Consider the following 13,902-nt stretch of genomic DNA (forward strand, 5'->3'; position numbering starts at 1 on the left):
CAAGACTCACGAGAAGATTGGGCATGGTAAACGGATAGGGGGGTTGTATTACTTACAGTTACCGGTTGCAGCAGTTCGTAGGTGTGTCGCTAATAAAATCCAGGGTGGCAGTGTCAAAGACAATCAACAACTATGGCTGTGGCATCGTCGCTTAGGACATCCGTCATTTGGTTATTTTAAGCATTTGTTTTCTTCATTATTTAGTTCGTGTGATGAATTTAGCTTCAAATGTGAGACTTGTGTAATGGCCAAGAGCCACCGTACTATTTTTCCCTTGAGTAATAATAAAGCTGCATTGCCTTTTAAGTTAGTACATTCTGATGTATGGGGCCCTGCCCGTGTGACTTCTTATGGTTTCCGTTGGTTTGTCACGTTCATTGATGAGTGCACTCGCTTAACATGGGTATATTTGATGAAGCATAAACACGATGTTGCCTCTATTCTTCTTATTTTCTGTGTTATGGTGTCTACTCAGTTTCATGCCAGTGTTAAAGTATTCGAACTGATAACGGAGGTGAATATGTGAATCATACCTTGACCCAGTTCTTCCGTGATCAAGGTATCATTCATCAAACTACCACTCCATTCACTCCTCAACATAATGGTATGTCTAAATGTAAGAATCGTCAGTTATATGAAGTTGCTCGCTCCCTTATATTGGATATGTCTGTTCCCTACCATATTTGGGGACATGGTATTTTGGCCGCTGCCTATTTGATTAATCGTACTCCTAGTCGGGTTCTGGATTTCAAGACTCAGCTTGATATATTATGTGCCCATACTCCTCCGGTTTCGGTCTCTAAGCTACCTCCAGAGGTGTTTGGGTGTGTTGCTTATGTTCATGTCTACTCCCATCAATGGAGTAAACTTGACCATGTGCTTTCCGCTACGTCTTCATTGGCTATTCTACCACTCAGAAGGGTTACAAGTGCTACCACCCTCCTTCACAGAAGGTACATGTTACTTTGGATGTCACATTTCATGAAGAAGTACAGTATTATGTATCTTCCTCCTCTCCAATTCAAGGGGAGAGGGGGAGTGAATTGAAGAATTTCGGAATGAAAAATCTTGAATGTACAGAGGCATCTGAACGAATCTCTGACGGAGTGCCAACGACCGGTCGGTTAGAGGACGCGACAAGTCGACAAGCAATTTGTGCAAAACAGTCCGGTCGCCCAATACGATGCGTGATGACTGCATGAAAACGACAATTTGTGCAAAACCGACCGGTAGCCCAGAAGGTAACGACCGGTCGCCCAGTCGCCCAGAAGGTAACAACCGGTCGCCCAGTACCGTGGAAACGACATTCTGTGCAAAACCGACCGGTCGTCAAGATGGTGACGACCGGTCGCCAGTGGAATTCCTTGATGAGATTTGGCCTTTGCCAGTAGAATATAATAGTGATATTGGTGACTCATGTAAAGATGAGATCGATATAAGTACCCATTCTGCCCTGCTACTGTCTCAATCAACTCATGATGATGATAAGGTACTTTCTAATGATGTGTCTACTTATCCATTATCCCTACGCATTACTCGTGGTAAACCTAAAGTGCAATATTCTCCTGATATACATGCTAAATCCTAAATACCCCATTAACCATTATGTGTCAACTCATCGTCTGTCTAAGTCATATGCATCATATTTGTGTCAATTATCTAGTGTATGTGTGCCAACTAAGTTGCAGGATGCTCTATCAAACCTTAAATGGGTAGATGCAATGCATGTTGAGATGGAAGTCTTAAACAAGAATGCCACTTGGGAGCTAGTCTCTTTACCAAAAGAAAAAAAGGCAGTTGGGTGCAGATAAGTGTTTATTCTGAAGCACAAGGCTGATAGTTCCATTGACCGTTACAAGGCAAGATTGGTAGCAAAAGGTTATACTCAGATCTATGGAGTGGATTACACGGAGAACTTTGCTCTAGTAGTAAAGCTCAATACTGTACGCGTACTCTTGTCCTTGGCTGCTAATCATGATTGGCCTCTGTTACAATTTGATGTCAAAAATGCATTCCTCCATGGTGACCTCAAGGAAGAAATATACATGGATCCTCCGCCGGGTATCCCTTTAACCTCTAAGAAGGGTATGGTGTGCAAATTACGGAAATCCTTATATGGATTAAAGCAGTCTCCAAGAGCTTGGTTTGGGAGGTTTGCTGCATCTATGAGGAACTCTGGGTATGTACAAAGTAATTCGGATCATACTTTGTTTCTGAAGCGTCGAAAAGGTAAATTGACAGCTTTAATAATTTATGTTGATGATATAATTGTAACTGGAGATGATCAGGTAGAAATACAGTCTCCAGAAATATCTGGCGTCCGAATTTGAGATGAAATCATTAAGTGACTTGAAGTACTTTCTCGGGATTGAAGTGGCCATATCTAAGCATGGTATTTTCTTGTCTCAAAGGAAGTATGTTTTGGATTTACTTGCAGAAACTGGAATGTTGGATTGTAAACCATTTGATACTCCTAGTGAACAGAATCACAAGTTGGGGTTATATCCTGATTAAGTTCCTACTGATAAGGAGCGCTATTAATGACTTGTGGGGAAACTAATTTATTTAGCTCATACACGTTCTGACATTGCGTATGCAGTAAGTGTAGTGAGTCAGTTTATGCACTCACCTAGTGAAGATCATATGAGAGCTGTGACGCGTATTTTGAGATATCTCAAAGTAACTCTTGGCAAAGGGTTAATGTTTTTCAAGTATGGTCATACAGATGTGGAAGGATACACAGATGCTGATCGGGTAGGTTCAGCTACTGATAGGCGTTATACGTCTGGGTATTTTACATTTGTTGGTGGTAATCTTGTTACTTGGAGAAGCAAGAAACAAAAGATGGTGTCTCGATCTAGTGCTGAGGCCGAGTATCTTGGAATGACCCATGGTGTATGTGAGTTACTGTGGTTGAGGAGATTATTGAGAGATCTTGGCTTTGGGCCTAAAAAGCCTATGGATATATATATTGCGATAATAAGGTTGCGATTGCAATTGCTCATAACCCTGTACAACATGATCGTACAAAGCATGTGGAGGTTGATCGAAATTTCATTAAAGAAAAGTTGGATGCGGAGATTGTTTCATTCCCATTCATCAGTTCTGAGTATCAGTCAGCAGATGTCCTTATGAAGGCTGTTTCTACTAGTATCTTCCACAACTCGCTTAACAAGTTGGGCTTGCGTGACGTCTTTGCTCCAACTTGAGGGGGAGTGTTGGCGAGATATCCTATTCATATTAGGATATTTCCTTCTTATTCTATTAGAATTTTATTTATTTCCTTTTTGTATAGATATTGTGTAATTAGGTTTTTTCCTTATTTCCTAGTATAACCCTACTAGGGTTTGTAACCTTGTATTATAAATACCTCTTTTCGAAGAATGAAATACATCTGAAAATATTCTGCCCATATTGTTTGAAATACATCTGAAACTCTTAGTGACCAAATTGAATTTTCATGTCAAACCTAGTGACCAAAAAAGTAAACTCTAAATACAATATACTCTTTTTTCTTTTTTTCTTTATTTGACTTCAAACTTAAACAAATTTCACGAAATTGGGTATTTATATAGAATACTAATTTATTTATGCCTCTTTTTTTGCCATAAAGATGGGAATTATTTATGCTTTTGATTGTATGGGTATGGACTACAACATTGTGTTATGTCCAATTGGTAATATCCGTTCTCTTGGTCCACGGGGACCGAGGAGTTTGTTGGGCATCTGCCGTTGGATTAAATCCATCGGTGGATAATTTTGGGTACTGATTTTCTCACTTTCTTTTTATCCACTTACACTCTATTTTTTTTAAAATTGTATATTCTCACTTCTCTTTGTTCACTTACATACCTTTTTATCTTATAATAAAAAATATTAAAAACCAGAAGGGAGTGTAGGTGGATAAAAGGGGAGTGGGAAAATCACCACCCATAATTTTTAGAGAGATTCACTATTATACCCAATATAGGAGCCCAAATTATCATTAAAAAAACCATATATGAAATAGACTTTAGAAACACATCCAAAGCCCATTTACAACATAACAAAAAGGCTTTTAAATTCTTTTAAATTACAAAACTGCCATTGATTTCTTAAAACAAACCCAACCCCAAAACCTCATAAAAAAGAGCCCAAAACACTCAATAGGGCATCAAAGTAATTTAATAATCAAAATTAAAATTCAATAGGGCTAGCTATCATTTTTTGGATTTTTTTGTATAAATTAAAAGGTATAGTTATCTATATTATTAGTGCTAAGAATGGGTATATGACTAAATATCTATATTATTAGGTAAAGCAATTTTTCAAAAACAAAACTCAAGGAATTTAGCATCAATACGCCTCCCAAGTGGATTGATTTTTTCGAGTCCAATTTTCCTATTACCAAATGCCTTGTGGCCACCTATTTCATGCTAACTTTTTGACATGTGGCAAATCACTTAACAACACTTTTAACCATATTAATGCTGTTAAGTCTACCTCCCATAATCCTACCAAGACAACCCTTGTCCTCCCCTACTCCGACTTAAGCCCTCGCCGATCCAGCCCAACCCCACCACCACGAGACCGCCCCTCCCTCTCTCTCTCTCTCTCTCTCTCTCTCTCTCTCTCTCTCTCTCTCTCTCTCTCTCTCTCCGACATAGCCCAACTCCCTTCCCCTGCTTACCGTCAACCAACTGAGACAGAGCCAGAACCACCCCACCCCTCCTTCTCATAAATTTTTATAAATTCCAACCCAAAATTCCAAATTTTAGAATTAAAAATCCATTCTTTGATTTTTCATGGGTGCAAATCGGTGGAATTGAATTCATCGACCATAGGTGTGAGTCGGCTTGGTCGGTGTTGAGAGTATGGGGGCTTCAGTCAGTTTTCGAGAATGAGAATTGAGGCACAATCCATGAGATAGAAGCATTAGCCTCAGTGTTTTCAAAGGCATGCCTACGCGAGTGTCGGTGCTGGCGTCGGAGCGAGGCGACAGGAGATCGCCTGAGGCAGTCGGCTGTTTCGTAAGCTACACGTTTAGCACGGTGAGGTGTGGAAAGGCATGACGAGGCGCTGCAAGGCTGGCCAGGCGGACGAGATGGCGTGAGGAAGAAGAAGAAGAGTGTGAAATTTTTTTTTAAGGGTTGTAAAATGACGTCGTTTCACTTTCAGCCTTTTTAAAACTAAGGTTACTTTTAAAAATAAAAATAAAGTTAAAAAAACTGAGGTTACTTAAATGAAACGCACGTTCAGTATTGTTTCTTTCCTTCTTTTTATTTTTTATTTTTTTATAATGAAATTAATATATTAAGTTAATAATACATGCTGTGTATTCTATATATCAATTGTAGATTCTATTCTACTAACCTTTTTTTTTTCTTTCTAAATTAATATATTAACACATGGACTTATATATATATTGTATAGTACAACCCTAATTGTTACCCTTACCCAATAATCCCCATCAATTTCAAGAATTCTATCCTTCGATATGAATAAATATTTTATGTTTTGGGATTGATTATTATGCCTAAATGATAATTAGTACTTATATTTGATGTTATATTTAAAAAATTGTTATGGTTCAATAAGAATTAGCAGTACAATTTAATTGTATTGTATTGTTTATAAATTTTTTCTATTAAAATAAATTAATGTTCGAAAGTCTTACGCCTCACTACTTCAAGGCTTACACCTCACGTAGCGTGACTAAAACGCCTCGCATCTACGCCTCGCATTTCAAAACATTGATTAGACCACATAAATGGTTTTTTTAATAGGAATTAATTTTAATTTTATTTCTCTTTGAATTTGGGTTTTTTTGGATTTTGTGACTGGGATGCTGTGGTGGCGTGGGAGGGGTTGGAGAGTCTAAAGCTTTTCGCTCTTCGAACAAAGAGGGGCTCAATTATCAAAGCTTTTTGCACTTGAGAGATGATAAGGGGGGTTGCAATTGGAGTAAGAAAAAAAGGTGTTGGTGGCTGGCAACGGGTTAAACTCAAAAAGAGAGAGAGAGAGAGAGAGAGAGAGAGAGAGAGAGAGATCTTTTGGCGGTAGGGAGGGGTGGCTAGGTAGATGTTGGGGATGTGAGGATGGTGTGGGGTTCTTATTTTTTTATTTTTTATGTGATAAGTGTTGGGGGGTTTAGAGCTGTTGGTTTGTGTAAAACGCGCATCTTTAATTATTTTTATTTTAATAAAAATAAATGAACTTAACAAATTTAAGTGATGTTAAGTAGCTTGCCACGCATCACGAAGCTAGCATAGAGCAGGGTGGGCACAGGGTATTTGGTAACAGGAAAATTGGACTCGATTTTTTCTTCTTTAATTCTCTCATCGAAGGGTTTAGTATCTTTTTTTTTAAAATTAAATTTATTTTAGAATTAAAAAAGATAATGGGTAGTTGTGTTCCATAAAAATCGGATCTATTATTTGATTTTTCTTTCCATTTAATTTTTTTTAATATGAAAAAGTGTGAATTTACTATATTATCCTCATTTAATTAATAATTTCAATTCTTGATGTTTGCATTAACCAATGGCATTTTATAGTATTTTGAATGTTTTACCATTCTCTGTCTTTTACTTTATATATATAGATAGATAAACTAAGTTTATTGTTAGACTCCTATCCACCCTTGGATTTATCCAATGGCAGTTAGGGACTAAGAGAACGATGCTGCCTATGCCTATTCCTAAAAAATAAGTTTGAAAAGGTGGTTTACACAATGGATCCAGATCCTCTGCTTAAATTTTCTCTGTCAAAATCGTTCAAACTCAATTCAGTTCAATTTAATGTGACCTTTCTTCCATCTATTTGTCATTGCTTCCAACAAACCCTCCAACTCAACAGTGAGACCACCGTCCACTTTTGGGGTCCCAACCCCAAATTTTCTCAAGCCACCAAAACCAGCCAAACTTAGAGAAAGGAAGAGGGAAAAAAAAAAAACTTGTACAATTGGGTTGGGCGAAAAAACTGCAGAGAAAGAAAGAAGGAAAACAAAAGAAAGAACAAGAACGATTGCAGATGAATTTCACGTTGTTAAGTTCCATTAGGGCTTTTTTTTATTCTTCTTTTAAGTTATAAGGAAATTGAGTTTTGTTTTAAAGATAATGTGTCAACTTAAACTATGTTGGATTAAATTTTAATGAGATGGCATATAGAGAGAAGAAGTCAAGCAGATCATGGCAGAAAGAATCCAAGCAGAGGATCCGGATCCTACTCGGATTGGTGGGGTGTAACTACTATTTGTTGTCCTTAGAAGAATTTGTTGTCTGTGAATGCTCCAGTAGCTTTATCTTTTCCGAGGACTCAAATAATTTTTGTTCCTCATTGTTTGTTTTGAATGTCCCTTTTATTTGTCAACTAGTAATGCAACAGATGCTTGAATTTATGTAAAATCTAAGAGGTTCCTTGGATTAATGGGATTATTGATGCCAAATTTCCATTACCAATCACCATTAGAAACTGGAATTGTTGCTACTACATCAAAACCCTGGGATTTTACTTTGGTTCTCAAGCTCTCACTTTGTATACTAACAATGTCATTTCGATTTTGTTGCTTTGGGTTACTTTGATTTTGCTACGAAGGGTCCCTTCTGTATACCTAATATTCCTCCCCTCTTATCTATTGAAGGTAACTGAACAAAAAGGGAGGAATCCAGCTCAATCCATTCCCACAATAAAGAAGAGGGATCATGGAGACAAGGACCCCAGCAAGAATACTAGCAATAACCCTAATTCTGACATCTTTTCTAGTTTTTCCTCAAGAACTTCAGCAGAGCAAGAAGAGTTGGATACATTAAGGGTACAAGTGGGTGATCAACAAAGAAAAGTATCAGAGGAGGAGGAACTTTTAAAGTCATCGGAGATATCAAAGGACCAAATGAAAGCTATTCAAGCAAAACTTGACGAAATGAAGCACCAAGTTTCAGAAAAGGATGCATTAATCAAGGCTGCTAAGCTACAACTCACTGATGCAAAGGTAAGCGTGCATCACTCGGTGCCTTGGAGACTATTAGAGATTTCTTATGATATTTTATTTCCTTGGGAGGCCTAATGACAGTAGTCAATCTGGGTTTTGGAGTTGTTTCATTGGGTTCTAGAGGGTACAAAGGCAAGATTGTCTGAAACGTTCCCTGTGTTAATGTAGAACAAAGCAAAATCTGTGTTAAATTAGCAATGCCTAAAATGGAGCAGAGTCTTGTTTATACACTTTATTTTTCTTAGGCTCTCTCTCTCTCTCTCACTCACTCTCATACGCACACAACTCTTTCTGTGAATCATACTGTTATCGACATTTGTCCTTTTTCACAGATTAAGCTTGCAGATAAGCAAGCTGCTTTGGAGAAGTTACAGTGGGAACCAATGATATCTAACAGGAAAGTGGAGAAGCTTCAAGAAGAGCTCGACTCCTTGCAAGGACAGATTTCATCATTTATGTTCCTATTTGAAGGCTTGATGAAAGCTGATGCCATTGTATACAGTGAAGATTATGATATTTCACCTTGCACTGTGGATCATCTTTCTCATATCGTAAGTTCATAATTCCATTCCTTGGATATGGTTGTTTATTTCCTTTATTTTTTTTGGCTGGTTGTGTTACGTATTTTATACTAACTAATTGCTCGAGACAACTCCGTTCTTGCAATCAGATTCTTGTGTCATTGCTGTTAATTTTTCAAGTATCTGTTTACTTGGTTATTGTGAGTGGGTGACAAAGCGTCTGTGTGTGTACAAGCAAGTTGGAAAGAAAAAAAAAACAAGTTGTTAAGCCAATAGTTGTACTATTGCGTGGGATATAATATGTCGAGAAGAGTTTGTTTATGTATGTATATCCACTTGTTGGCTGGTGTATTCCTTGTAATTGAAAGATCCATGCTTCAATGAACAGGATGATTTGGATGAGACGTGGATGCAGAAAGTGGAAGAAGCTAGAAAAGCTTACATCACTGTTGTTGCTGCTACAAAAGAAAAGCAAGATGAAGAATCTATTGCTGCTGCAGCCAGTGCAAGGTTACATCTTCAATCATTGGTTCTCTAAAACAAAAGTGGAGAATTAACAAACCCTTACTGAAGAATTCTCATGCTAGCTCCAGTAGGTATTGATTGGTTTTGCAGAGTGGTAGTATCTATGATTATTGTTGTTGATTGTTGTATATTTTATATTTCATTCCTCGTTTTATGCTGGGTTATATGAAATGTGATTCGTTTTCTTTTTCTTTTAGGATAAATAGACTACGGGAATGATTGTTGATAATAGTATCTAATTTCTCCCATGATCAAACATTATTGTTATCTTCAATGTGTCCTTTGCTTCTCATCAGTCTTTGCTTTTTCCCCGGGAACCTAATTGTATATCATTCTCCCTCTCGCAGCCGCCTTCTTTACAGGAATTGAAAGTTCATGGCAGAATGTGGCTTTTCTGAAAATGCCACTACTACAAAAAGTGAAAAAGACGACCAGAAAACAACGACGGTCTAAGTGAAAACCGTCGTGGTTTTTAAAAAGACGACGGTTCTAAAAACACGGTCCTGTAATACAACCTTTGACAACTAAAAAATGGAGATTCAAATGGCTGTTCAAAAACAAAGACGTACATAATTAAACAACCGACGTCTATTTGAAACAGATTTCCGCAGTGTAAAATCAATGCCAACAAAGAACGGCAGAAGTTATGAATCGACCGACGTAGAAAGTAAAGACGACGATTTCAATAAAAACCGCCGTTTTTACTCATAAAATAACACGACGAGGTTTTCGTACAAGACGCCGTATAATTACAAACAAATTCACGGCTTTAAAATACAAAATATCGCCGTATTAAATTAATGTACAACGACGGAAAATATAAATATATCGACGTCATTCTCGTATAGTTCTACGACGTTATCTTTAAATCGTACAATAAAATTTAACATCGTATTTATTCATTTTATACGTCGTACCTTTAATTTAAACCGTCGTCTTAATAAGAATTTTTGTTAACAATTTTTTTCTTTGATTTTCTTATCCTACGTCGGTAGATCTACTTAATGACAAGAATTGAAATAACCACGACGGTTTATATAGAAGACCGCCGACATAATCAGATTTGTCTGAGATCCCAAGGGTTACGAAATCTTACCAGATGGAACTCTGTTCCACATCATAATCTTAACAGATGACACAGATTTGCAATCAGAGAGACAATTTTTTGGAAGTTGATGATGTGTGTGCGTTTGTGTATCTACAAATATTATACCTAACGTCGTTGCAAATTTGCAATCAGAGAGACAATTTTCAATGACGGTTATATTATACCTAACGACGTTTAAAAAACAAATCAACGTCGCTCAACAAATATATTACGTCGTCTTAGTCTTACTTAAGACGACGAAAAACGACGACAGTAATACAAAAACAGTCGTTGTTTTTATATTCTTATTTTATTTAAATCTGTCATCCAAAAAAGAAACTTTACATATTCCAGAACATTAATTTCCTTCATTTTAAATTTCCTCCGGAAAAAAAAACTCTATTTATAACGCACTGTAATTGAAAAATAAACTAAAAGGTCACGGGAAAAAAAATTATATTCATAATTTAAAAATTCAAATCCACTTCGGTTATATTAAACCTAACGACGTTAAATGAAAAGATTCCACGTCGCAAAACAAATATTGCGTCGTGTTAGTTAAAAACGACGGCATAACAAAAAACCGTCGTTGTTTCAAACTGAATTAATTTAAAATTTCTTCGGGAAAGCAAAATCTATTTATAATTTCCTCGGGTTAGTAATATTGCGTCGTGTTAGTTTACAAATTCTAGAACATTAATTTCCCTCATTTTAAATTTCCTTGGGAAAGAAAAATCTATTTATCACGCTTTGTAATTGAAAACTAAAATTGAAAGAATTCGGGAAAAAAAAACTCTATTTATAATTTAAAAATAAAATCCACGTCGGTTGTAGTACACTTAACGACGTTTAACAAAATAATCTACGTCGGTAATTATAAATCTACCACCATCTTACCTTAATATAGACGACGAGAAAAGACGACGGTAGAACAGAAAACCGCCGTTGTTTCAGTTTCTTTAACAGTTTGGTCCTTTATCTTTCTGCAGGACTTGTATAGTTCAAAGCATTGACAATGTCTTCATCATATCTCCCAGCAACTACTGATTCGATTGCTCATGCTTTAGAGGCCATCTGAAGCCATTTCTATTCTTTATCGCATTCTTGAAACCCATCTTCTTCTTCTGAAGCTCTACGGATAAAGGAAGAGGCTATCACAAATCTGACGGATCTTCTTAGCCAAAAAAATCAAGCAGAGGATCAGGCACATCTGATCTTCAGATTTCCCTGAGAAGCGAACTTTCCTTCGACTGCGAGTGGAGGCCAGGCTTGCATCTCTTTTGATGGAAAGCAAGGAGTATTCAGAAGCACTAAGTGTCCTATCAGGCTTGATCAAGGAAGTGAGAAGGCTAGTTGACAAGCTTCTTCTTGTGGACATATATTTGATGCGAGTAAGCTCAATTTCTCTTTGAGAAAGACATCCAAATTATTGTCTTTGAGACGTGAGAGATAGTGTCTCTGAGAGAGGAAGAACTTGGAACCCTAAATGTAAACCGAAAATGAATGAAAGCGACAAATTTATAGAATAAATTTTTAAAACCAACGGCGGTCCTTACAAAAAAACCGCCGTTTAAATTGTAAAATCAACGTCGGTATGACCGACGTATATTACAGAAATCCACATCGGTACATTAATAAAAACGACGTGTTAAATAATCTACCATGACGCGAGTTATTACTTATGTACTTTAATTTTTGAGTTTACTACGACGGTACCTACAACACTACTGTCGTATTTATTTACCACGTCCGAAGTTAAATGTACCATCGTATTTTGTAATTTATATGTCGTAGTTATATGTAACCGCCGTATTATTTTTTTGAAATGGTTTTATATGTAAGCAACTTTTCGTCTACCTGACTTACACATGCGCTGTTTCCAAACCCGATTAAAAATTTCAATCTCCCAGAGAAAACTTTTAGACTTTTTTCCTTGTCAGAGCACTGTCAGAGTATCTCATCGTCTTCCTCTCGTCTTCTTCGTCGTCTCTGAACTTAAACATCGTCTTCCTCTTGCTTTCATTGCACGCAAAAGGTAAGCTTTCATTTTCACTATTTTGGTTGCTGTTTTGCATGCTCATACGTTTTTTGTTTGAAAAATCTTTTTACCTTTTTTCTGGCTAAAATCATTTAACTTCTTTCCAAGTTCGATAAAATATACAGACAAAGAGGGAAAGTTTCCAACTTTGAAGACAACTACCTCAACTAAATAAGACGACGGTAGCTTCTTATTTACGTGGTTAAATATGTAGACCACGACGGTTCGTCAGTCGTTCTAGCGTCGTCTGAAAATTGACAAAGTTGTTTTTAAAATTATAGTCTTTTTTTTATTTGCTTGTTTAATTGCAGGTTTGATTTCTCTGAACAATGGTTTTTGTTTTTCCCTAATTTGATAAAATATAAAGAAAAAGAAAGTAGGGTTGGTATCTAATATAGACGACAGTATCTTATTGTTTTACGTCGTGTGAATGTTAATACCACGACGTCATATTAAAATACCGTCGTCTATATAAGATTCCAAAACTTTCTTTCTTGGCCTTGTATTTTATCAAATTAGAAAACAAAAACCATGGTTCAGAAAAATCAAATCTGCAATCAAACATTCACAGAGAAAGAAAGAAGGGTTTTGGATCCTTATATAGACGACGGTATATTATTATTGACGTCGTGTGAACATCAATACCACGACGTTATATAAATATTTCGTCGTTTATAGTTAATTATCACGTCGTTTATAAGTTATTATTACGTCTTATTTTATATTATTTCGTCATTGTTTAATTACCTTAATTTTAAACATTTATTACGTCTGAGATTATTTCATTGCGTCGTTTAAAATCATATCATACGTCGTATTTTATTAATAACCGTCGTTTGTGTTCTTAATCTTTTCCTGAAATATTTTCACTTGCAGTTTTGTCTGTAAAAATGGTTTCTCACCAAGACAAAGTAAGGACTCTGGCTCCAAGAAAAATGGAGGTAAGGAGCTTGGAATGGTAACTCCTCAAGAGAAGTCTTCGAAGAAGATGAAGTTTGCTTCATCATCTGCTGAGACAGAACCAACCAGCACGACAACAATCTCTGATGATTCAAAGTCTGGTCGAGGTATGAGCACAATGCCTCGTGTTGTGAAGAGAAAGCTTCAGAAACTCAGGCCAATTGTTGAGTACAATAAAAGGGGGAAAGGAATTGGCCAAGCACATAGTGAGATGCAGTCCTACATTGGTGTGTTGACACGCTCCAGAGTTCCACTTGTGGACATGAAATGGGCTCAAATCCCCAAGGATATAAAGGAGCAGATTTGGGAAGTAGTTGACATTGCTTTTGTGGTAGGTCAAGGGGGCAAGAACTCTGTGTTAGCTTCTGCTACCAAGAAATGGAAGGATTTCAAGTCTACACTAACGAGGCATTATATCCTTCCATACACCAATGACAGGGAGAGATTAAGCCAACCCCCTGAAACGTATAAATTCATAGAGAAAGCACAATGGGATGCCTTTGTAACTTCAAGGTTATCCAAAGATTTTGAGTCTGTGCATTCTCAACATGCACAGATTATGGAGAAACTTGAGTACAATCATCGATTGTCTCGAAAAGGATATGCTGGTTTGGAGGATCAATTAGAGGAAACCAGGCCTGGGGTAGAAATTGATCGATCTACCTTATGGAAGAGAGCTAGACAGGATAAACATGGTAACATCCCGGATCCAATGGTGGCAGAGAAAGCAAAATTAATTGTAAGCCTACTCACTCTGTTTTAAATTTTTATTAAACTGTGAATAATTCTTATTACGTCTTATG

General features: G+C 36.8%; 1 protein-coding gene across 1 annotated transcript; it reads left to right on the forward strand.

The window, feature by feature from the left end:
- Positions 7,406-9,027, forward strand: LOC18766992. Its single transcript, XM_007199922.2, has 4 exons — positions 7,406-7,495; positions 7,621-7,968; positions 8,301-8,519; positions 8,878-9,027. The coding sequence occupies exons 1-4, from the start codon at positions 7,406-7,408 to the stop codon at positions 9,025-9,027; spliced, it is 807 nt and encodes a 268-aa protein (XP_007199984.2).

The sequence above is a fragment of the Prunus persica genome, chromosome G8, assembly GCF_000346465.2.
Source record: "Prunus persica cultivar Lovell chromosome G8, Prunus_persica_NCBIv2, whole genome shotgun sequence".
Classification (NCBI taxonomy): Eukaryota; Viridiplantae; Streptophyta; class Magnoliopsida; order Rosales; family Rosaceae; genus Prunus; species Prunus persica.